Here is a 23,492-nt window from a genome sequence, read left to right as displayed (position 1 = left end):
GCTTCAGTACGATAGCTGAATATCTCTCGACCAACCCTCCTTGCTGGTAGACTATAGCACATCATCCTCAGCAGCACCTCTCTCTGCGACGTCCACCCGAGAATGCGCGTCCGTCCCAAGTCGATATAGATGCTGTAGAATAATCACATTGATCGCATATTTCTCTGCCAGATGTCAAGTCGTCACTGTTCTCGTTGTTCATGCTTCACGTCTATTTCGCCTGTGCTGATCTCAAACAGCGTGCGTCATATCTCGAATTGCCCTTGTGGGAACACATCTGGTACTTAACATCCATCCCTAACACCACATTTATGCCATTCTGAAAACAAAAAAAGGAAAATCAAAAATCAAAAGAATGTAAAAGTAGACCAAGAAACAGGTAACAAAGGGGAAAAAAATGGTAAAGGTAGATAGATGTAAGACATATCGTAACAAGTATGAAAAGAAAGCAATGTGGAAAAATCGTAAAGTTTCATAATGACATGCGAGTTCCTCAAAAAAAAAAAAAAAAAAAGCAACCGCCTCGGGGAGCGCTAGACAGGCGGTGCTCTACTCGCCTGCTTGCTCCTATGGACACTGGATCTGGGTCAACGCTCAGCGGCGCGACCGACTACTCTTTTTACTGCCAACGCAGCTGATGCTATCGCTCGGGGCCAGGCTGACCGCGTCATCGTCATCCTCGTCCCACTCCTCCCAGGTCGCACGATCATTGTCGTCGAGGGCGCTGCGCGTCAGCGGCTGGGAGTCGCGGTGGTGGCTCTTGCGTCCAGAAGATGACCGGTGGCTCTTCTTCGGGGGCGGCACCTCCGAGTAGAGACTCCTGCCGTCGTGAGAGGGTGGGAGCGGGTAGTGACGCGCGACGGGATTGTTGGGCATGGGGAACTGGCGCTCAAACTTGGTGGAGGCGCGGCTGTGAGAGCGGTCCTTTGGCGTCTCGTTGAGGTCGCGATCCCGTCCGCGTATTGTGGACGACGACTTGGCCCTGCTGGCTGCTCTCGGACCTCTGCTCGAGCCGGCCGGGGGCGGATAAGAGCCATAAACCTCGGGCTCGGGGCGCGACACGGGGTCGGCGCGGAGGGTGCTAGTGGAGCGATGACTGCGCGCAGAGACATATGTGTCACGGTCTGTGGCACTCTCATATGCGCTGCGGCGCGTGGTGGACATTGGAGGTGGTGGGTTGGGAGCCGCGGGAGGTGGCTTGGTACTGGGGGCGTACTTGGAGCCGACGTAGCTGCGCTGCTCCGATGGCGGCGGCTTCACTGTGCTGTGCCTTGAGATGGAAGAGCCGACATGGCTGCGGTGCTCTGCCTCAGTCAAGAGGAGGGGCACTTGTCCCACGGCTGGGGGTTCGCGGATGAGGCGGTCGCCGCGGTACTTGGAAGAAGACGAGTAGCGGCTTTTGCTGTCGTCAAACACATCTCCCTTTTTACTTGAGGGGCCCCCGGCCTGGCTGTACCGCGCCATGTATGCGGGCGGGTGAGGGTAGTGGCCATTGGTGGCAAAATCCTCCGGGTACCGTATCTTTTCAACTGTACGCTCGAGCTCGACATAGCGCTGACCAGGCATTGGTGGTGGTGGGTGGTGATATTGAGGAGCTGTTGTAAAGTTGACTTTTTGTTCAGGAAAAGTGCTCCTCCTCTGAACAGAAGGGACGGGACCACTATCAGAGCCAAACTCTTGACGTGGGGCCTGCGACCGGTCCTTAGTCATCATGCCATAGGTCATTGCAGCTCCGGCGGCAGCGCCAACAGCAGCGCCCAAGAGACCATACATGCCGGCCGACGAGGCCGAGATGCTGCTATCCGCCTTTGGCGGCGATCCCGATGATGAGGCAAATGGCGATCCTTCTATTATCGTCGAGGTTGTGACGCTGCGGCGCAATAGGATTGGGTCATCGGCCATGTCGACATAGCGCGGGCGGTGGGTTAGGGTGGTCCTTGTGCCGCCACCACTGTAGACGCTCCGAGGGGCATCAGTCTTGGCGAGGCCATAATTCCAATCCATTATTCTGTTGACCTCGTCTTCGGTGGATTGGGTTGTACGTATGGTGTCGCCAGAGTGATATGCCGAGTAATCTTGAGGTTGGACGTAGACAACCTCCATGATATACTTTCGACTGTGGTGATGATGGATTGTAGTTCACCAGACCAGGATCAAGACCACTTGATATCTTATCTGTCTCGGTTCACTGTGGCGCGTGCTAGGGACTCGTCAGTCTCGTGCTGCCAACGCTTGTAACGGGAAAGGGGGTGGGTTTCCAAGTGGGTTGCCAAGATGGCTAGAGGGGCCAATCAAGCAGGCCCTCCCGCGATCGACGGCCACAGTGGGGCGGCGCGTACGTACCTAACAGGAGCAAGACGGAGAGGTTTTGTCAGGTTAGAAGCCAGCTTTTTAGGGGACCTGACACAGATTCAATGGATGGATCTCGCACTGCCTGGACCGAAAGTGCGGTGAGCTCCAGCAGGTTTGGTTCAGGGGAACCGAAGCTCAATAACAGAGGCTGGACTTTTAGAGAGGCGAAAAAAAGAATAGTGTCCCAGTCGATGTGGACTGTCCACTTGCTTGAAAAGAGGCGTGGGCGGTTGACGTATTGCTTAGCTTGCCAAAGCGCAAAGAGGCCGCCGGTTAAACCGAAGGAGGGTGTTGTTTCTTTAGCTCGTTTTTGGGGGTGGACCCTGGTCGTTGTCGGTGACAAGTGAGTGCGAAGATGCAGGGCTGATTCTGATTGGCGCAAGAAACAAAACTTCAGGGATTCAGCTTTATGATGGTTTCACAAAACATATACTCCGTAATAAAGTTGACCGGGAGGTTTTGATGGCGAGGGGAGATTTGGAATGTTCAAAAGTGCAGATGCGGCATCCCTGATTCAAGTACTCCCACCCCAACTACCGGTATACGAATGATGGTGGTGGTCGAAGGTCTTCTAGTCTGCTTGGAACCGAAAACAGGGCGAATCAGAAATGGAGAGCTGTGGGGTGATTTTTAATGGAATAAGAGAGCATAAAACCCCCCGCTTCGATCAAGCAGAGAGAAGCCCACGCTCACAGCAGGTGCCCGTCGCTTTGTGCTTCTTGCGGTGTGTCGCTTTCACATTCGTTATGCTGCCAGGCTGGTGTGCAGGAAACCAGGTCGAGGGAGTGCGCTTATAGGCACGGTACCTGCACAGGTTCACAGGACGAACTACAGACGATCGAAACGGTCGTGCTCAAGATGGATGATATGCCACTGCCACGCAGCTGCCAATCCCTTGTGCGAGTGGGGTTGATTGATTGATGTAGTGGATGGGGCCAGCCTCCAATAGCCTTTTGCGTTAGGATTTATGGATGATCTGGAGCTGAGATTCCTCCGCTTATGCCAGAATATTATAGGCACATCGGAAAATTGAAAGCACAGCCGTACCTAATTAGTCGAGGAACTTGATTCGGATTGAGCAAAAGTACCGAAAGTCAGCCCAAGTCCAAGTCCAGCCAAAAGGTGTACCTTGGGCCTGGTTGAAGGGGTACGGTCCAGCTTACTACTACTTACTGATGGTACTACACTGACCAAATGAATGAGTGAATGAATGCACTACGCTGCAATCCACTGCACGGCCAGGCAGGCAAATCAAGGTATTGTATTGTACGGCGTATAATAATAATAGGTCTGTTGTTTCTGGGAGGATGAAAAAGGAAGGATCAGACTGCTCGAGCAAGCTGCAAGCCTCACTTCCAAACTAAGGACAAGAATTGACCTGGGTATCCGCAGACAGGGTCGTCAGCCTGCAGCGGAATTGGAAATGCGATCCGATAATTTGTGATGATGTTGTCGTCGCCCGTTTTTGCTGCACAAGAACGGAGTCTTTTGCTAGGGGCCGCTGCTTGCCAGATTGGGTCGTCAAAGCCTAGGTGTCGCTTTACATCGACTTGGCTCCTTACGAAGAACCAGCATAACTAAAAATACAAATGTAAACAATTACTTTCGCTTGCACAGCCGAGCACAAAATAACCACAAGCCCCGTCTCTGACAAAACTAGCATTCTACCTATCCGTAAATATCACGTTCACCGTCAAAACCCAGCCCTTTGGATCGTCCCGGGGGCTGGGGGATTGTCCTCACCGACTTCTTTTCAGGCTGGGGGGGTGTTCAGCACGGAGGAAGGCTTGGGAGGCGGGCCGAGGAAAAGTAAATGCCAGCAGGAATGCCCAACTTGGCACAGAGAGAGAGAGGGAGAGAGAGAGCGAAAGGAACAAAAAAAGAAGCCCGCCCCATCGATCCTGATCCCATTCGACGATTCTGCCCTGTCGCCCCCAATCACCGCCCGTTGACGTTGACGAGGGCACGTCGGCGGGGGAACGGGGGGAGAGAGGAAATAGGCCGAAAAAGAAGCGGAGAGCAAGTCAGTTTCGAGGGATCCGTCTTTTCTGCAAACTCGGAAATGTACACACTAAGCCCACCCGAAGCACTGCCAACAAGGCAGAAATAATAAAAAAAAGGCAGCAAGCAAGCAAAGCAGCAGGCACTAAACAACCAAGCGGGCAAACCGGCGGCGGGGCCTGCGACCACTCTGAGCCGGCAAAGGTGGCCCTGTAAGGGCGCAAAGGGACCCTGCCACGTATCTATTTTGATGCGCGACGATGGGTTCTGTAGAAGTCTTTGGAAACAATTCCGTTGGTCAGGGATCCTTTGCAGGCCGGCCCGTTGGACTCTGGACCTCTTGGGAATGAAACAAACCCCCCGACTGGAAACTTAGTTCTAGCAAAAAAGGCCGGCCGGCCGAGTTATGGGTGAATTTCGATCAACAAAACCCAAGACGCTTGGCCCGGCTCTTTATTGGTGATTACTTTTCTGCTTGGGTAGGTAGGTATGTAATTACTTGCCATATCTTGCAAATGCCCCATAGATGATGCGGCTTTGAACGACGTGGTTTCCCGGGAAAAGCGAATAGAGTGCCGGTAAGAAAAGAAAGAAAAATAGAACAAGTCTAGAAGGGGTTTGCTTATCAAACTTTTGTTTTCTCTTGCATTCGATAAAGCATGAGGACGGGCCATGCATACATACTCCGTACACGTATGTGTCATTATCCCGATTTGTGCCGCTTACGCCAAATACGGGGTTTCTTTAATTAACGCCCAGCCATTTCGATGGTGCGCCTCGCCTCGCGCCTGGCAATGAGCTGTCGTGATAAGACGTGTGTGTGTGTGTGTGTGTGACGTGACAAGGGCCAGTGACGAGCAAATTTGTCTTTCTGGTGAACGGGCGGCAGCACATTTAATTCGTTTTGGCCTGTTTGATGTGTTTCTCCAATCGTGTTCAAAGTTCCCCGCGCGGGGGTCAAGGGGAAACGAATACCAGACGGCCTAAGATGTCTAGACTTGACTACTAACATCATCAGTCATCACCACTCACCTGTCGTCGCACACACCTGTCCACTCGTCGGCTCTGATTCCGCCCGTCAGGAAGGTGTGGTTGAAATGCACATTGCCACACCCAGTCACCAAGTAGATCTGTGTTTGCTGCCATCCATAGGTTCCTGTTGGCTCTCACTGGGCCAATAGCTTTTGGTTCCTGTCTGCGCCGTCTTGGGACAGGTCGCATCCCGTCGCGAGGTTTTTTCCTATTCTCATAATATACGCGTGGCAAGAAAAATAAATAAATGAATGATTAAAAAAAACCCCATAGAAGCGTCTAGGCTTGGTGTTTGTTGGACCATCATGAATAGTAAAGCCATCGGTATTCCGTCCGCCAGTCCCCTTGTATATGTACGAGGATAGGCGCGTGACTTTTTGCTACATGTCTCTGCTGCAGCCCAGCCAGGATATAAGCTAATAAAATAGCATGCATTTCTGCAACGGCACTTTTGGGCTGATATTACGTCCAGTTTGCAGTAGAATGTAAAAGCAATGGAGACAGAAAGAATAAAATAAAAACAGACATCGTGACCAAGAACTGCCTTTGGAAAGAAAATACTGGGTCCCCAAGTACGCTTTGATTGTTTAGGCGCCACAAGCCCAACCACCCGCTGGGCCGCAGTGCTTGCTTCTGCTTCCTCTTTCAGCTACTTGCAGCACGGACAACTGCATGATGCCATAGGTGTCGTCGTGCCAGAGGATGATTGAGCCGCTGTGTGATGCAATCGAGAGTCCCTGAAGCGGCCAAAGCTCCCTATCGACGTCAGACTTGGTGATGCTTTCGCGAAACGCTTTGCGTTGTTGCTTTCTCGCTTTCTCGTCATACCCTTTTTAATTATTTTTTGTTGGCGTTGTAATGTTACAGGATACCCAAGATTGCTCCCTTCGCAACGACACTTCTTTCTTTCCAACTCTTTGACCACATTGAGCGTGACAAGTCATCTCTGCGGGCCCAGAACGGCCTGCACACAGAGAAAGCAAGTAACACAAAATCCCATCTGTCCACCGCCATTTCAGTATCGCATCCCCAGAACTCCGTAGCTCCACCCTAGAAAGTCCCTCCGGCACCTGACCCGGTGGTCTTCGGTGGTTCTGTGAACAGACCCAGATTTCCACTCCGTGTACACTAGTCTCCGGGGAGAAAATGCTGATGCAAGTGCACAATGCTGACCCAACTCCTATCTTCTGAACTGGCCACCAAATATCAACCGTGCCGTTGAGACCTCACTAGGACAAACATGCCAGTATCAGGCAGATGGTTGTGTGTCAAGCTCGCCCTCAGCTTTGGCAGGATGTGGGGTCTTTACAGTGTTCACGATCGCAAACGAATGAGGCAAAGGGAAAACATATGGCAAGTGTACAAAGGAAATAGTGTTGGCCGTGTTGAGCTGGCAGCAACATCAGACACTTGAAAGCGTCTTGGGGATCCGTTGTTGAACGCCCGAATGTTTTGGTTGTAAAAACAGCGAAAGCGCAAAGAACAGACAACCCCAAGTATACCGAGAACTTTGCCTTTGCCCGTCAGCCCGCGATGTTGTATCACGGCCCTGAGCCTTGGCGGTCCTGGTCCTTCTCAAGTCGAAGATTGGGGAAGGGACAGAGCAAGGAAAAAAAGAAGATACCTCCCTAATCATCCAGTGGGAGTTTGACCTGGCCACCTTCGCCTCATACATCCGCAACGGAGTAACTCCACGAAAACTTTACGTCATCGCTTCGGCTGGGTGGTTGGCTGGCTAGCGGGACACTGGTTTCTTTTCCCTTATAGAATGTCCCAGCAGTCCTCGGCGGCGTGGCAGAATTTGCTGCAAGCAACGCTAGCTGACAAGCTGTAATGGCTGATACCGATCTTCTCGTCCACGTACTCGTCGGCAAAGTTATCGGCACCCTTTGCCATGGCACCCACAAAGACGCATATGCTCTCCTTGGAGTCCAGGCTGTCGATGTAGTCCCTGACCCGAACGACGGGGGCATCGAAGCTGAGCGTTACCTTGCGGCAGTGGGGTGGCAGGTGGTCGGTTATGGGGTTCTGAATCACGCGCAGGAGCTTCTCCTGCGAGTTGGTCGACCTGATGGACAGGCGATGCAGAAGCTGGACCATCAGTCCAGCAAAGCGCTTAAATGTTCGCGGGATGCGGACCGAGGGGGACACCTCAATGAGGACACCCTTGGCGGTCTGGATGTAGATTTGCAACTTGCCCGCCTTGTTTATAGGCGAGTCAAGCAGTGTAAGTAGGCACTATATAGAAGAGCATACGAGTACCGGCGATGGGCGCGATTTCGTGGACAGGGTTAGCCAAATATCTTCAATGGGACTACTCCGGCATGCATGTTGGATGCAAATGCAGCACAGGTTGAAAGAGCGCAGACCTGGTGAGTGATATCGGGACGGGCATCGCTGATATCGCGATTCATCTTGCGCATGACGCCGATGTGCTCGTCGCTGTTGAGCAGAGAGTACTTCTCTTCTCGCGGGGCGGCACCCATGCGGTTGGGGCCCGCCGAGTGCGAGGCCTTATAGGTTTCCAGGCTTGCATTGGAGAGGACGACAATCAGGCGGCGGGAATCTTTGTCGGAGGAGGGAATGGGCTGGTGCTGCTCGGCCACCAGCTGCGGGAGCTCTGGGGGAGGAAGCGATTGGGTTCCTGCCATGTTTGAAAAGAGACAAACAGATGCAGCGTCAGTCAAGGCTCGGGGGAAAAAAAAAGTTTCGTCTGCTCTGTCTCAACTCCGATACGAACACCGTTCAAGAGCAGCCTTGCTTGCGTCTTGGCGAGTGGTCAAAAAGCAAAAGGCCCCGCCAGTTTGTTTTTACCCCGATATTATGATAAGTTGTATCGAGGCAGACACGATGGCGGGGAAATGCAAAACCCCGAAAGAAGTATGCATCCAGATCGCTCTCCCTCGGAAATAGTCATGCGATTTTCCGCTTCAAGCGAATGGATGGGATGCCTTGTTGGTCTCTTGGAATGACTACAGATTTTATACTCGCAGCCAAAGTAGGTCGTTGACTTGGGACATTGCAGAGCTGCAGACAAGCTTTCCGATCGCAATTGGGAGTTTTGGGGTCAAAACTTACGTGGACGCTTTCCAGCACGCTGTTCTGTGGGTGATGTAGCCATTTTTATTATATGCTGTTGAGCCGAGATGCCTCTTCAAAAGTTTCCGGAGATAGTGCTGAACTGATATTCTTTGGTGGCGCACGAGTTTTTTTGAGCTGAGCGGAACAGCTGGTAACAGCACCAGGGTTGATTGGAAGTTATCTGGCGAGTCGAATGGCTGAAAGTTTTGTTTCCAGGAGGGCGGGCAAGTGGATGCTGATGCTCGATGCGTGGGCAAAGATGTGGGCTCCATGCGGGCTTTATGACTCTGCTCACTGCATGATGAGATGAAAATTTTCGGTTATCTTTCCAGCCCAGGTAACCCGGACACCGACGGAATTTACAGTAAAGCTCTATTGATCACAGGATCCGCCAGGATAGAAAGAGTCCATGGAGCTCCCGAGTTACTTTTTTTTTTTTTTTTTTTTTGTCCTTCTGTGGAATCAATTCATTCACTCGTCAACGCCTTAGCGCGAATAGTCCCATCTATGTGGTCGGCTACCAAAAATTTTAGTTGCTTGGCTAGGTTTTTTTTTTTTTTTTTCTGCAAGCGGCCAGATACCCTAATTGAGAAGTGCGAAGTAAAGATTAAGGGTTCTGCCTTTTGAATTTGAAGGGTCCACATACCGCATCGGTCGCATTTTCTTGCGTTCAACAAGTGATACACACGGCGCTGCTATACCAGCCGACGGGGACTCGGAGTACATAGTTACGGCGTTCCGAATTTTGCCTTCCCGATTGTTTATTTGTAAGACGAAAATTAGGCTGAATTTTTAATACCGCCCCATTTGTGCCTGCGGTATAAAAGTAATCGCAGTAATTGCAACGTAATTACTCCGTAGAACTAGTTAAGGTGATGAGATCAGATTGGTCGGTGTGAAGAGAAACACTAGGTCCCTAAGGTACCTAGGTAACTACGCGGTGCCGCACCGCAAAAGGTGGAGTGGGCCAGCGGGGACATCACGGTAGAGGCCGGCCCGGACCTTCCTCCCCACCACTTGGTGATCACTGGACTGTCTGCTACTGATCCCATGTGCGACTTGATCAATCTTGGTTCAACTCGGTGCCAACGCCCTTTAGTTGCATCGCAGGAAACACTGCGCGATACTAGAACTAGCTCCTTTTGCGTTTTGAGAGCACAAACTGGTCCGACAACCAATCAGCCGATCGAGGGTGAGTTCCATTACTGCAGGTGCAATTCATGGGGTTTGTCAGAGACTACGGTACAGTACATGTGTCTTCCTCTTAGCTTGGTCGTTGTCGCTGCAGCTTGTTTAATACTTTGTAAAAGTACTTCACGTCCAAAGACGTCAAACCACCTTTATTGCTTACCTGCCTATTATTGATGACAGTTGCTGACGTTGCAGGCACAGCACATCCTACAAGTATTGGTTTTTTTTTTCTGTTATTTTGACGGCCCTAAGCTCCCTTCCCTTTCTTTACTTCTCATACTGCTCGGTGTTTCGACTGCCGGGTGATCAAACCCTGTCACCCGCCATCCGGGACAGGCAAACGAACCCCTCAACGAACCAACACCGTACAGTACACCAGCTGCGGTGCAAACGTCTGTCGTTTACATCAAATGGCGCCCTGATTTTAGATCGCGCCTTGAACTAAAGCCCTGTCGGATATTGAGGCAGTCTCGAACAGCCACTCTACCTCAAGACCTGCTGGCTGGTTTGTTCATCCATGCGTTTTCCTCTTCAAATTTTGGCGATTCAAAGCCATGTCATCAAATTTGACAATGGATCGTACCAAACGTGCGCGCTTTCTCGGAATCAATGTTTGGAGAAGGCTTTCTCCTGGACAAAAAATTTCAATCAAATTCCAAAGCCCAGACAATGCCTTCGTACGCCAAGACTTGGTTTTGTTCATGGATGATGACCGGAACCGATGTGATCAAGTTTCGAGTTTATGACCACCATGGACCCGGCCCAGTAGCACAAGGGGTTGGGTTTCATTGGCGGTTTTATCCTTACCCTTGCGCACTGCTCCCACCCAACCAAACTGCCTGGCCTCTCTATTGAGCTCCTACAGGAACTCGTCCGAACATGTCGATCGGCACCAAACCTTATAGGGCTCGATAGACTAGAACTGGATCTATTCTGTCGAGTCCCCAGGACGACCCTGCAGTCAGTATGCTACACACATAAGCTTATTTATATCCCCACGTTTTCGGAGGCTTTTCATATGGAGCTTTATCTGGCCGCCCGGTTGAAGTCCAAGGTATCCCAGGTTCTAGAATTAATCTCATTCTAGGTTTGGCCCTGGCAGACGTGGTAACATGAATAGCTGGCAGGATACAGTCATCGACGTCTTACCGGATGGAAGCTCATGAGACGGACACCAGAGGTGTTCGGCAGTAGAGAAAATACAAATAAACATGGATGTAACGGTAGGCTTCAGCATATATTTTCATCGTCCTCCTACACAGGAGGCGTGCTTCACCTTCACATCCTCCCAAGGCCAGCCTTTAACCGCTACCGCCGAGCGTATCACCAAGTAAGTTGCTTCTTGCAACTTCTTTCCATTCAACAAGTCGCAAAGAAACGTGGGCCAAAACCTCCGGGTACATCTTTTACTGTAACATCAGCCGCACCGCCCTGTCACCCGTGCGTTGTCACATCCAGAGCCAGATTGTTTTCGCAGCCTTTTGGTGCTGCAGAGGCCTTGTTCTTGGCTCTGTTTAGGGCGGCTGGCACATCCAGTTTCAACCTCTCCATGCGCAGCCGGGATCGCCATCTTCCTATGCATCACCCACGCGCCCACTTTGGGAAGAAAAAAAATCCCTCTCTTGTCTCTACGCAATACCCGCTGTCTCTGGTTCACACGTTGGAGATCGCCGCCCTTTCCTTCTCCCCTGTCATGCCGCCCGGACTGCCAAGCGGAAATATTTTATACCCTACATACTCTTGGGCGCCATGATCGGCCAGGCAGGCAAAGTCACGCACCCAATATATCCTCCTCTTCCTCCCAGACTGCCCTTCGGTTCTGGGTTCTCTTCTCCACCTTCTTCTTCTCATCCTCTCTTTTATTTTCGTTTCTATTCTGTCTTGCCAGTCAAGAGAAGAAGATCACGTTGACCGTGAATCTCACATTCCATTCCATTCGTACGCGCTCTTTTATATATTTAATCCAAAATAGTTTCGGATCATTCATACATTCGCTTTCTCGAGTCAGCTACTGGGGCAGGATGGTTTCTCGAAAGGTTCTCAGCGCTGTGGCGCTCTTCTCCACGTTGGCATTGGCTCAGAACAACAACAACAACAACAATGGCCAGAACAACAACAATAATAACAACGGTGGTGATGCTACACAGCTGGCACCAAACGCAGTCCAGTCCGGCTCCTTCTTTGATGGCAGTGATGCGATAGGTGCAAATGACGCGCAGGCTCAGTCCGACGTCTCACAGAACAACTTCATCAACTTCTGTGCCGGCCAGACACTTACCAACGGTCTGCAACTTGTCGATGGATCCTGCAACGGCATTCGTGAGTCCTCCTGGAAACAAACCTGGCAACCAGACTTTTTAAGCTAACCAATGGAATCAAACAGCCATGGGTCAAATCCCATCCAAGCAGAACATGGTAGCCAGCGTCATCATCAACCCCAAGATGGGCGATAACATCCCTGAGGGGCAGGATTTCCAGATCCAGGTCCAGACGATCAACCTGCAGGCTGGCTCCTTCACCAACGCTGTGGCGACGTACTATACGGCTCCGCAAAAGCTCAACGGCCAGGGGCAGATCATCGGTCACACTCACGTCACGGTACAGGATCTGGGCAACAGTCTCAACCCCACTCAGCCTCCTGACCCGACCCAGTTCGCCTTCTTCAAGGGCATTGACGATGCTGGCAATGGCCAAGGTCTGCTGGCCGCGACGGTTGAGGGTGGTCTCCCGGCCGGTAACTACCGTGTCTGCACCCTGACCTCGGGCTCCAACCATCAGCCCGTCATTATGCCTGTCGCTCAGCGTGGGTCCCAGGATGACTGCCAGAAGTTTACAGTTACGGCGAACGGACAGGGCAACAACAATGGCCAGAACAACAATGGCCAGAACAACAATGGTCAGAACAACAATGGCCAGAACAACAACGGCCAGAACAACGGTGGTCAGAACAACGGTGGTCAGAACAACGGTGGTCAGAACAACGGTGGTCAGAACAACGGTGGTCAGAACAACGGTGGTCAGAACAACGGTGGTCAGAACAACGGTGGTCAGAACAACGGTGGCAACTTCGGCGGCAACTTCGGCAAGAACAACTTCCGCAACCGCAGGCAGCGCAACCGACGACAGGATGTCTCTGAAAATGTCCCCCGGGCTTTCCGGAACTTCATGGCGTGATCCACCCGCCTATGACAAGGGAATGAACATGTGGATGACCTCAGAAGCCTGGACTGCGTTTGTCATCGAGTCTGTAGCTGGCTTCCTTAGCCCTGACGCCCTTGGTCGTAGCGGACCTTGTACCAGGCGATCTTTGGGGAACTCGATCGAGAAATACGTTCCAGCCGGGTCACATCTGCTACGATAGACGTTATGTTTTGTTTTGTTTTTGTTTGCGGGTGGGTTCAGGGAAATTTTGTCATCTTTTCTTTTTTAAAAAACAAAGCTAATCTGTATATAGACTTCTTTCTCTTCCTTTCATGAGATCTGGCTGTCTCGCGCATAGCCCTCGCAGAATTCTGTTGCCGGTCTCGTTGGTTTCTGAGGTTTATTTTGTTGCATCTTTCGATTCTTCTTTGTCAATCTACACCATTTTTCATATACGCTCGCGTGTGCCGATAAGAGCTCGTTGGCCACATGTCTGTGTCTGTGGTTTCTACTGGTAGGTGTCAACTGCGTCCTGACAAGAACTGTAGAGAGTTGGAAGAAACAAGTACAAAGAGGCGACCAGTGTTACAAGGTGAGGGCATAATGGAAGCAGACCAGAGCCTGTAATCTGTATCAAAGGTCCTAACTAGCCTATAATGGCTAGGCGACTGTCTCAATAACACCATTTTATGTAGTTGACTTTCTTATTCGTGTATACAGAGTCCCTTAAAACATAGCCGGCAGCCTACAGACGAGACACGGCTGTCGACGGTGGCTCAGCCACCCGTCCACCGGAAATGATGCCTCTTTCGAGGAACTTGGTCGGCATATCCACAACTCTCGCGCCTTTTGTTGTCCAATAATCTGGTTAGAACTGCAGAATGTAGAGTCTGTCTTTCTCGAGCAATTGCCCCGCAAACGGTGGCAAGATTAACAGAAAGAAAAGGGGGTTATTTTTAGCAGACAAAAAACCATTACTCTCTGCATACCACAAATACATGGAGAAGAAAAGGTACCGGAACTACCAGTACCTTTGGTAAAATAAAAATAGCGGGTCACGAACAAAAAAATAAAAACATATAACACCGAGGATTCCCCAGTGGTCACCCACCTGAGTACTAGTTCGGCCCTCACTGGTTTGACTATGGGAGAGCGGACGGGATCCCGTATATTCCAGTGGGTATGGTCGTATGTGATAGACCGACGGAAATGCAAAAAACATGAGGAAAAGAAAAAGATGAAGAGACTTACGCAAAAATTCCCCAAAACTCTTAGCCAACCCATCCTGTCTCCAAGTGGAGCTGATGCCGCCGTCCAAGATCCCAATGACTCGAAAGTGCACGCACCTGAGGCCCGGGATCTCGAACCGCTCAATCTCCCACCTGGCACCGCGGTCCTCGTCGCCCAGCAGCACCCGCAGCCGCGCGACGGACAGGAACGAGCGCAGCCACTCGTACTCGTCGTCCTCGAGCACCCAGAAGCCGACGTTGGCGTTGGAGCCCTTGTCGCCCGAGCGCGCGTGCACCCGCGTGCCCAGGTGTGCGCGCGCCGTCGGGCCGTGGGCGAGGGCGCGGTGCGGCTCGCGGGAGTCGGATGAGATTTGGCATGTAAAGGCCTGAGTTTTTGGGGGTGGTCGTGCGATCGTAGACGGCTGGGAATCGACTGTCACCCGGAGGGAGACGTCGGTGTAGGGGATCAGGAAGGGCTCGTAGTTGACATATGGCCTGGGTTGGAGCTGTGTTTGTTTGTGACATTCTAGCGTCAGCTTTGACAGGAGCCGGCAAGCGCATGGGAGAAGCTATGCTAGAAACTTGCTACAGGCAACGGCAAGTCACACAACTCAAATCAGGACGTCTTCCTTACCATGCGCACATCCAGACACATGTGCATCCCACAGTATCCGCCCAGGACCGTATAGCCTCCGATGGTCCTGGGAAGCGTGGCCAGCGTCTCGGCGCGGTCTGCCTGCGCAAAGACGCGGAATGTGCACGTGGCAAGAGCTTCGGTAGGGGCGTCGTGCTGAGGCACACCATACTGGTCGACGCGGAGGACGGTGTAGTCGGCCCTGTTCTCGATGATCTCGTCCAGCTGCCTGCGGAGCGAGGCCAGCTTCTCGGGTATGTCCAGCCCGGATGCAAAGAGATAAATCTCGAGCTGGTAGCCGGCCAGCGTGCAGATGGCAAGCTTGGTAGTTGGAGGGGGTGGCGAGCCTGTTATCCCAGAGACGGTGACGCTGTGGCAAAACTTTTGTGTTAAAGGGATAAATGCCTCTTGGGATGGTGGGGAGGAGTATCGGTTTACCGGTTCTTTCCGCTCTCCTTAATTTTGACACCTCGCAAATCTGCAACAGCGTCTGGGTTGAGGTAAAATGGCCCCTGAATCTCATACACCAGCTGCGCGGTGACTGTATCTTTGCTGACCAGTCCCCTAGCGCCATCCTGCAGCAAGATGTCAAAGGTACCATCGTTTGCTATCTCGGCAACTGGAAATCCTTGGTCATAGTTGTCTGGGATATGTTTGAAGCCAGAAAAGTTACCGCCTGTGGCATAACATCCACATTCAATAATGTCTAGGTGGGATAGAGAATGACAGATGGTGTCAGCTTCAGTCCGGCACCTGATCAACCAGCACTGGATCAACGCAAAACGCGGGAATACTTCTCGCATACGTCCAGCAATAAGTGCACCGGCCAAGCGGTCGTAGTCGGTCTCCGACCAGTTATGCCACCATGCCGCGGCTCCTGCAATTAATTTTTTCTCATCAGCTATGCCGTCAGGACTAAAGCAGGTTTTCTTATCACTGCCACCTCGGTTTTCTTTGCGACCTCTTGCGCAGGCACGCCTCTTACCCATAACGGGGCTCGCATCGCAACACCTCCCAGAGATGACAATGTCGGCGCCCAACTTCAATGCAGCCACGATCCCGCCCATGCCGACGTACGCATTCGCGCTCAGCACGGGCTTGTCGATGTCGGAGAGTGTCCTTCCCTCGACGTCGAGGTGCTTGGCGGCCTTCCCGGGCGCCTTGAGCTGCTCCAGCATGCCCATGACGTTGTCGCCGTCGACGTAGGCGATCTTGAGGCCCGTCACGCCGTACGAGTGGAGAAGCGCCCTGGTCTCGCGGGCCATGCTCTCTGGGTTCAGCGCGCCGCCGTCGTGCACCACCTTGATGCCATTTTTGGCGATGATGTGGGCCGTCTCGCGGTCCAGCTGGCGGAGGAAGCCCGGCTCGTAGCCCTTGTTGGGGTCTTGTCGCTTTTCGAGGGCGAGCCATGCTGGCGATGGGGGGGGGGGGCAGAAGTTTAGGGAGTATTAGTAGATGTATCAGGTGAGTGTTTGTGTATAATCGACGAGGATGCAGTTTTAAGCCCATATCCACAATATAGGCATTTGCATACGGCTACTGTTACGGGCCTTACCATTGTTGGCCTCGGCAAGGTAGTCGGCCGTGATCACATCGACCGGTCCCTCGCGGACAGCTCTCCTGAGCGCAAGGGGGCCATCACCAGTACAGCCGCTGACATTGGCGATTCTAATTGGTCGGCGTGGCTGGACCATGGTCTTTCGATGTAATGTTCGCTTGGTATCAAAAGGTACCGATGTTTTTTTGATGGATGTCAGTAGATGTAATACACGTAATGCTGCTAGGATTTTTTGTGATAATTTAACTATATGATGGGAATATTGGGTGTAATTATTGGTATGAGCTCCAGCAAATGATGAAACTCTCTCATCAACCCAAACAATGCAGAGCTCTCCAGTGCCGAGGTTTCTTACCCAGCATATTGGGCCTTGTTCATCCAAAAGTCCGTTGGAGTAAGCGTCAGGAGCTACCGAGGCTCCGCACCTTGGGTTTGGGGCAAAGTAGTAAATCGGAGCGCAAACAAAGTTCGATTTCCCCGCATCTCAACAACCCAAGGTAAAGAAACTGATTGATTTGCGTCACAACTTGAAGCTTTTGTATTTGCTCCGTCTCCGACTCCGCACCAACCATCGATGGGTCACTTTCATGTGCAATAGAACACGTTAATATATTTCACTGAGTGCGTATCTAGGGACGAAACAATTCGTGGTGTTGGCTGAAATTGCCGATAGGGAAAAGTCGTCGTTGCTTACCTCCAGGCTGAGTACAGGGTAGACAGAAAACTTTGACCGAGGACAAGGTTGCGAGATGGTACTCAGCCAGCACATCAAATCATTAAATTATTTGTCTATCTTAAAAAAAAAACAACGAAGAAAGTCTACTTCTCTTCAAACACAGGCTCTTCCTCGGCGCAATCAACCTTTTCCTTGGCGACCCTGCTAACCGCAGCAGCAACATCCTCCTGCCCGTCCATCATATCAATCCAGCAGTTCCCGATCGCGTTGTCCCCCAGCGCCAGCAGCTCCGCCGCCACCTCGGCGACGCTGGCTCGGCTCGCATTGCCAGTAGCCTTGCCCGTCTTGCCGAGCTCTACCTTGCCCGCCGGCTCGTCGCTGAGCGTGCCGGGTCGCAAGTTAATGCCGACAAAGTCGCGACCGCGAGCGCGCGACTCTCGGTATAGAACCTCGTCAGCTGCGATCTTGGCCTCGTAGTACTTAGGCAGCACCTCGGTGTTGACCTTTTGCATGGCCGCCCACGACTCGTCATTCCACCACGATGGCTTGCCGCGGCGCGAGCCCAGGTATGAGACCATCAGGAAGCGCTTGACAGTAGGTGAAGCGGCGGATCTGGAGGGGTGGCATTGTCAGCAGCTGTTTTGTTTATGGCGCTATGCACTCGATGCTCCATCTTTGACAAACAGTGGCCATGATTATGAGAAACTTACGCCTTGATAAAGTAGATGGCCGCGTCTCGGTCCACACTAAACGTCCGCGATGCGGGTCCTTTTCCACCGGCACCTGCCGACCACACGACGTAGTCTGGCTTCGACTCCTGTAGTACTGACTTTGCGTCGCTTTCGCTCTTGACATCCTCGACACTGTGAACGAGGACCTTGAGGCGCTGGCTGGCTGAGGAGGGTGCAAGAGCCTTTATGCCCGCCACTTGATCCTCACTCCTGATTACGCTCGTGACACTCCATCCCTTGTTCAGCAGGATGGGAGTGAGGATCTTTGAGATCTTGCCGTCTTGAAGTGGTAGGGAGGGGGGTATATGTTAATACACTATCAATGTCACACCAGTTAAGGGTATGTGCGGTGAGACAACTTACTCCCGCCGAGGATTAGTACGCTTTTGGCAGACATTTCTGTTGATTTTTGTGTTATTAATTTGTATGGTTTGACGACAGCTTATAGTTTGCGGGTAGGAGACGTTCGTGGTTGTAGAGTAGCAGCTTTTCGTAATATTCTGAGATGATTTGAGATTGACAACAGCACCTCGTTTGTTTTGTTCGTTGTCTTTATGTTTCTACATAAAGTTTGTCCATTTGGCACATTTTACCATATTCAGACGTCATAGCTACCAACCTATGGCGGGATTATCCGCTGTTAGTTCGCCTTCTCCTCCAAGATCAATAAGCAAAAACAGACATGCACCTACTAGTTTAGGTAATCCTGCGTAATACCCCACTCCTTAACAAGTTTCCAAGCAATACACGATTCAGATCACTGACCTACTCTACTAGGTACCTAATTACTGTATGTTTTCTTAGACTTTGGCATGGAGACACCCAGGCTGGCAGATAGTCAGTCGCAGTACCGGTACCAGTTGAAGAATTCCCTCGGAAGTGGGAATAGAGGCAAGAGAGCACATCAAATGACGGCATCGTTCCGCAGCTGAATCATCCACATTCGACCGAACCAAAGACTCGGGTCAAGTCTTGACTCGGTACCTGGATATGTATTCATCTGATTTGGCGCTGACATTTGACACTTGAATCCTCATACATAAGAAATTTACCGGTAATCCGATACATGTGATTACGTATTTTATTCATCAGCATTGAAACTGCACTAAATATCAAACTCACAATATCGGCCATGGTGATTCTCTTGATACCAAGTACTACTACTGAAACACGGGCATACGAATCTTAAAATTTGTAGCTTAAAGTATCATCTCGGGTTTCTTGCCAGCTAAAGCCTGGAATAGATTTGCCCTGGCAAGTTGATTTACGGTCTCCTTCACCTTAGATTAAAATGACCGACCTGGGTGCTGTGTCTGTAAGGGTAACTCCGAGCGTATTCCACACAAACTTATAGATAAATGGCATCCGAGAGAGAGAGTCTGCAACTCCGGATTTTCTTATGACAGCTTACTCAAGTGGGTTAATCAATGTACGGTAGATCTATATTCTATCCCGTCTTCCCAGTTGCCGCCGGAAAAAGATATTCGGCATTCAACGGGGCATCCCAGTGACGTAACTTGTCGAAAAAGACCCTAACCCAGATCCTTATTGGGATCTGAGTCGTTGCAATTCCTGCGGTTGAAACCCCTGAATTTGACCCCGCTGGCCCACATAACGGTCCGCTAATGCATGAATTCTAATTTCGAAGATCGCGACGTGACGCGACAAGCTCTGGCCGGTTGGGTCAGTTGGGAACTATTTTTTTTTTTTCATCACAGAGCTGAATTATACACCCTGTACCCGGAAAATCCCATGATGGTCTTTTCGCTTTCGCAGCACACTTTGAAGGTATGCTCAGTCCATATGCCTTTGATGCGGCAGAAAACCAATTTGCTGCCAAAAGATTGTAAAAAATTTAGGCTCTAACAACTGCTACAACGGAAAAGGTCGCTTAGGTACTTGGTGTGAAAGTTAATAGACCAAACATGTCTCGAATCGGCGGCGCTCCCGCCGTGAGACGCTACCTTTTGGCGGCAGGGATCCGGGTTGGCGCCTCCGCCCCTTCACCGAGGAGCCTCAGCGCACTGCTTGTACATAGCCGTCACGCCGCCACCAAGGCCGCCACCACCAGCACCACCAAGCGCAGCACCGCCGTCAAGGCCTCGGTGACGACAGCGGCCGAAACCGCCGCCGCCGACACAAAGAAGATCAGCACCAAGACCACCGCGACGACGGCGACGACCCGACCCAAGACTACGAGGAAAAAGGCTGCCGCCGCTGCGGATACGGAGGCTGCTGTCCCTGCCGATGCCGGCGCGGAAACCCCCGTGACTACGGTCAAAAAGACCACCCGCGCCAGCTCGACCAAAGCCGGTGCGGCCAAGACGACCACGGCTGCGAAGAAGACTACGACTCGCAAGACAGCGGCGCAAAAGGCGGCCGAAGCTGCTGAAGCTGGCGATGCGCCGGCCAAGCCCAAGCGCATGACCGCCGCGCAAAAGGCAAAGGCGGCTGCGGCTGCGGCTGCCGCCGAGAGCTCGCCGCCCGCGCCGGAAGCATCAAAAACACCTGAGCCTATGGCCAAGGACAGTGACAAGGCTGTAGCAACGAGCACTCCAGCGACAAGCGCACCCACTGCTTCGGCGGCTTCCAGCTCAAAGGCCACGTCCAAGACAAAGACCGCAAGCCCTGTTACAGAAGCAAGCCCTACCGAGACCCCTAGAGAGACATCACTTGTCTCGAGTACGACCACAACCTCGTCTTCAACAAAAGCTTCCACCTCGCCACTACCAAACACCACGGACTCAGTAAAGGAACCAGTCTCATCCACGCAAGTGAAGACACCGGCGGCATCTTCCCCAAGCTCCTCATCCGCTTCCACAGTTCCAGAGCCCTCGGAGAAGACAGAAAACCCGGCGCCGGCATCAACAGTTTCGGCCAAGTCTGCTACCCCCGCCGCAGCACCACCACCGCCTGCACCCAAGGTCGTTTCTGAATCTACCGTTATCCCGACGGTAAAAAAGGAGACAAAATCACCTGTCACGGCTGCTAAAGCAGCTCCTCCCACGCCAACCGCAAAACCTGCCCCGGCACCTGCAAAGGAAGCCTCGCCAGCCAAGACGGGCACTCCGACAGTTGGTGCCACGAAAGAAGTTGGGTCTTCACGATTCGCGGCTCCCGCTGCAGACAAGGTGAAAGCGGTACCAAAGCCTCTGACGCGGAAAGCTCCAAAGTTCGATGAGGGACCTTTGCCACCAGCATTCCAAGATCGAGATGAAATGCCCGAGCCGTATGATACCAACACTAAAGAGTATAAGGATAGGGCGAGGCAGTGGCTCAAGGTCATGGTTGGCTTGCCTGTTCTCATTGTCATGAGCTACCACCTGTATGACCGATGTAAGTTCTTTTTTGCGCGCCTTCCTTCTAACTCATCGCACCAAAACGGCATGCCTCCCAAGTTGCTGACTTTTGTTCTGGCAGTGGTTCTGGGCAATGGACCCAATGAACATATCGAATTCACCGGAGAGGGCATACAGCTTGAGCCTAAGCTCCCGAAATTTGAACCTGAATCGAAACCTGAACGAACGACAACTGAAGGAAAAACAGAGACCGATTAAAATCGCAGGCTCATGAGTCATCGTTAGCTGCGTGTGCAACTAATGTGTATTTTTTCATGTCATGATACGAAGGTCGGAATTCCTAAAAACGGAGATGGCTATCTGTTGGCAATGAGAACAACAAGATATGCCGGTGCCTTGTGTTTTTGTTCATATACCTCCTTTTTTCTGTAGCTTTGGCTGTGTTTTGGGTACACGATCTGTGTACTGAGCGACCACACGTGGTGCAGCACGCACATATGATTTTCCATCCGATGGGATGAGAAATATAGGATACTCCATTCAATAACGCGCATGAAGAATTAAAGGGAGGTTGTCTGACGAATATTAAAGTTGGACTGGACACCCCCACGGAGCCGTCCGCAATGTGGGCATTATGCATTTCATCGTCGTCGATGCTTCACTCATGCGGGCATTGTCGCGCGCGTGGCGGTGATCCAAAGAGGCCCCCAAGGAAACGGAAAGTTCTTGATCCGGACCAAGTCGGGCAAATGAGAGGGGGGAACAACTAAGAGAACCGCGTGGAAAACTTCGATGGTACGCGGGTCAGGGAAACAATATTCGGATGACAGGATGGAGTGATCATCCGGAAGTGATGGGGTCCAACCCCGAGAAAGCTACGTACAGGAGAGACAAGCAATGGGTAAAAGTATAAGACAAAAAAAAAGCCCTTGTCCAATTGTCCAGTGTTGCATCCACCTGTCAAGCGCGAACCGAGACAACCGAGCGCGAGTTGCCGAATGCAAAATGCCACAGAAAATGTGTCCAGGGGGTGATAAACACTATCCTTGATTGAGTGGGCGATCTGCATCTTTTGCCCCCCTGGGGAGGGTTCAATAATACTACAAAGTTTTATTCTGGAGCTTCGTGAGGGTCATGATACCTACCTTACCTAAGGAAAAGAAGCTCAAAATTCAAGGTTATGGAGAACTTCGACCATGGAGTAAAAGACACAAATCGAACGAGGCACTAAAGCAACAGAAACAAGGGTCTGTAGGAAAATTCAAGGGCCCTAATTCAGAAAGGGTTTCCGGCAGATGTGACAAGCAGAAAGAGGAGAAGAGAAAAAAAAAGGCCGGTCTGGAATTTGGTCTGGTCTGGAGGATTATGGGACCAAAGCACAGACGAGAGACAAACTACTGGTAAGTTTTGGTTTAGGTGACGATATTCAGCTGCCAGGACCGCGAAACAGGCTTCAGACTTCAGACGAAGAGGACTTGATGCAAAATGGCGATATGGTATCTGAAAACGGTCAACTGGGGAAAACTGCGGAAAAAGAAAAACCCATGTCTGACTAGCCGTCTTGCGGCTCATGAACCGATCGATGCCTATGGAAAGATGATCAACAACATGGGAAGAAGAAAAGTGAAAAACCAGATGAACATGCCCAAAAAGACCAACATTCCCTGTTGCTGGTGGTAGATCTTTCGTCAGAAAATGATTGATTTTTTTGTAGTACGACGTGAACAGGTACCCCTAAAAAGCGTCAGAAAGAAAGTTAAAGCGACCAAAAAAAGATTCAGCGCCAAAATCTCTTGGCAGGCACAAACACAAATGGAGTGGGATGGGGAAATTCTTCAGATTCCCATGTGGTTTATGCAGTTGTTGCTTAAGAAGTTGTGGCAGCCCGTCACGGTCAAATGGGCGCTTGCAACGTTGAACGTCTCGTACATGTCAGAGGTTGTTTTGGTTGCCAAGCGAGAGGGTGATCGCTACCATGATTCCGTTGATTGACCTGGTCACACCAGCAAAGAAAGTAAGTAATTAATTAATTAATTAATTAGTTCGTACCTGGTGCTATGTATAGGCAGGTGGTACGTACCTCTTTCTCTCTACTTGGGGGCTCCCCGTACCTCCTCCCGTCCTTCGGCTTAATACCACGCTGCCACACAATATTTTGGTCGGCTGGAAAGCTGGAATGAGCTTAACCGAAGGACCACACTTGACCCACTAAACTCAAACTTCCAAGAGCCGCACCACCGAGCCCCCACCTTGGCCAGCTCATGGCGGTTAGGGATGTGGTGTTTTTCTCTTTCCTGTCACCGGCTGTGTGCTGTGTGTGACAAGATGCAAGAAAAAATTGGGCTGTCAAAGTCGCAAGGGCCTAAAAAAAAATCATCCCATCTTTTCGTTGCTCACCTGTTTGTCACTAGACAACTCCTGCCAATCCTCCTTGCGCATCAAAATCTTGTTTATTGGACAGTCTAGGCTGGACTTTACAGATCAACTGATTCCCGGCAGTGAAAGTTTCCACTATTACAGATCTTGATTTGCGCACACGTTATCATCTGAGGTGATCAACAAAACCT

The 23,492-nt window shown here is 51.3% G+C and overlaps 6 protein-coding genes and 1 non-coding gene across 7 annotated transcripts; 2 read left to right on the top strand and 5 right to left on the bottom strand.

Moving 5' to 3' along the window:
* Positions 1 to 490: 490 nt before the first annotated feature.
* MGG_03586 (uncharacterized protein) lies at positions 491 to 2,932 on the bottom strand. Its single transcript, XM_003716275.1, has 2 exons — positions 2,344 to 2,932; positions 491 to 2,200 (listed from the first exon to the last, which is right to left on the bottom strand). The coding sequence occupies exon 2, from the start codon at positions 2,101 to 2,103 to the stop codon at positions 595 to 597; it is 1,509 nt and encodes a 502-aa protein (XP_003716323.1). The 5' UTR covers positions 2,104 to 2,200; positions 2,344 to 2,932; the 3' UTR covers positions 491 to 594.
* Positions 2,933 to 6,101: 3,169 nt separating this feature from the next.
* On the bottom strand, positions 6,102 to 8,708 carry MGG_03587 (essential for mitotic growth 1). Its single transcript, XM_003716274.1, has 3 exons — positions 8,464 to 8,708; positions 7,755 to 8,029; positions 6,102 to 7,623 (listed from the first exon to the last, which is right to left on the bottom strand). The coding sequence occupies exons 1-3, from the start codon at positions 8,504 to 8,506 to the stop codon at positions 7,147 to 7,149; spliced, it is 795 nt and encodes a 264-aa protein (XP_003716322.1). The 5' UTR covers positions 8,507 to 8,708; the 3' UTR covers positions 6,102 to 7,146.
* A 2,160-nt stretch (positions 8,709 to 10,868) lies between these two features.
* Positions 10,869 to 13,267, top strand: MGG_03588 (uncharacterized protein; the record flags this gene model as incomplete). Its single annotated transcript, XM_003716273.1, has 3 exons — positions 10,869 to 10,987; positions 11,630 to 11,976; positions 12,041 to 13,267. The coding sequence occupies 3 exons, from the start codon at positions 10,869 to 10,871 to the stop codon at positions 12,829 to 12,831; spliced, it is 1,257 nt and encodes a 418-aa protein (XP_003716321.1). The 3' UTR covers positions 12,832 to 13,267.
* A 126-nt stretch (positions 13,268 to 13,393) lies between these two features.
* MGG_15282 (uncharacterized protein) lies at positions 13,394 to 16,570 on the bottom strand. Its single transcript, XM_003716272.1, has 7 exons — positions 16,217 to 16,570; positions 15,647 to 16,072; positions 15,467 to 15,538; positions 15,100 to 15,367; positions 14,662 to 15,031; positions 14,050 to 14,533; positions 13,394 to 13,644 (listed from the first exon to the last, which is right to left on the bottom strand). Exons 1-7 carry the CDS (start codon positions 16,353 to 16,355, stop codon positions 13,544 to 13,546), a joined length of 1,860 nt encoding a protein of 619 aa, XP_003716320.1. The 5' UTR covers positions 16,356 to 16,570; the 3' UTR covers positions 13,394 to 13,543.
* MGG_20343 lies at positions 13,873 to 13,988 on the bottom strand. Its single transcript, XR_001729798.1, has one exon. It is a non-coding gene; the product is annotated as a 5S ribosomal RNA (ribosomal RNA).
* A 404-nt stretch (positions 16,571 to 16,974) lies between the features above and the next one.
* MGG_15283 (NAD dependent epimerase/dehydratase) lies at positions 16,975 to 18,256 on the bottom strand. Its single transcript, XM_003716271.1, has 3 exons — positions 17,990 to 18,256; positions 17,606 to 17,906; positions 16,975 to 17,507 (listed from the first exon to the last, which is right to left on the bottom strand). The coding sequence occupies exons 1-3, from the start codon at positions 18,021 to 18,023 to the stop codon at positions 17,039 to 17,041; spliced, it is 804 nt and encodes a 267-aa protein (XP_003716319.1). The 5' UTR covers positions 18,024 to 18,256; the 3' UTR covers positions 16,975 to 17,038.
* Positions 18,257 to 19,294: 1,038 nt separating this feature from the next.
* Positions 19,295 to 21,865, top strand: MGG_03591 (uncharacterized protein). The gene is made up of 3 exons (XM_003716270.1): positions 19,295 to 19,414; positions 19,513 to 20,962; positions 21,047 to 21,865. Exons 2-3 carry the CDS (start codon positions 19,552 to 19,554, stop codon positions 21,181 to 21,183), a joined length of 1,548 nt encoding a protein of 515 aa, XP_003716318.1. The 5' UTR covers positions 19,295 to 19,414; positions 19,513 to 19,551; the 3' UTR covers positions 21,184 to 21,865.
* Positions 21,866 to 23,492: the final 1,627 nt, after the last annotated feature.

This window comes from Pyricularia oryzae, chromosome 4 (assembly GCF_000002495.2).
Source record: "Pyricularia oryzae 70-15 chromosome 4, whole genome shotgun sequence".
Lineage (NCBI taxonomy): Eukaryota > Fungi > Ascomycota > Sordariomycetes > Magnaporthales > Pyriculariaceae > Pyricularia > Pyricularia oryzae.
The sequence above is the reverse complement of the archived record's forward strand: the minus strand, read 5'-3'. Positions and strand labels throughout refer to the sequence as shown.

Coding starts and splice junctions, on each gene's coding strand:
- MGG_03586 (XM_003716275.1), bottom strand. CDS start 2,103: ATGGAGGTTGTCTACGTCCAACCTCAAGATTACTCGGCATATCACTCT.
- MGG_03587 (XM_003716274.1), bottom strand. CDS start 8,506: ATGGCTACATCACCCACAGAACAGCGTGCTGGAAAGCGTCCAC. Junction 8,030..8,463: donor GCGTGCTGGAAAGCGTCCAC/GTAAGTTTTGAC, acceptor CAAACATGGCAG/GAACCCAATCGCTTCCTCCC. Junction 7,624..7,754: donor GTCCCGATATCACTCACCAG/GTCTGCGCTCTT, acceptor TCTTCTATATAG/TGCCTACTTACACTGCTTGA.
- MGG_15282 (XM_003716272.1), bottom strand. CDS start 16,355: ATGGTCCAGCCACGCCGACCAATTAGAATCGCCAATGTCAGCGGCTGT. Junction 15,539..15,646: donor CGATGCGAGCCCCGTTATGG/GTAAGAGGCGTG, acceptor AATTAATTGCAG/GAGCCGCGGCATGGTGGCAT. Junction 14,534..14,661: donor TGTGTCTGGATGTGCGCATG/GTAAGGAAGACG, acceptor AAACAAACACAG/CTCCAACCCAGGCCATATGT.
- MGG_15283 (XM_003716271.1), bottom strand. CDS start 18,023: ATGTCTGCCAAAAGCGTACTAATCCTCGGCGGGA. Junction 17,907..17,989: donor CGTACTAATCCTCGGCGGGA/GTAAGTTGTCTC, acceptor TACCACTTCAAG/ACGGCAAGATCTCAAAGATC. Junction 17,508..17,605: donor GCCATCTACTTTATCAAGGC/GTAAGTTTCTCA, acceptor CCACCCCTCCAG/ATCCGCCGCTTCACCTACTG.
- MGG_03591 (XM_003716270.1), top strand. CDS start 19,552: ATGTCTCGAATCGGCGGCGCTCCCGCCGTGAGACGCTACCTTTTGGCG. Junction 20,963..21,046: donor CTACCACCTGTATGACCGAT/GTAAGTTCTTTT, acceptor TTGTTCTGGCAG/TGGTTCTGGGCAATGGACCC.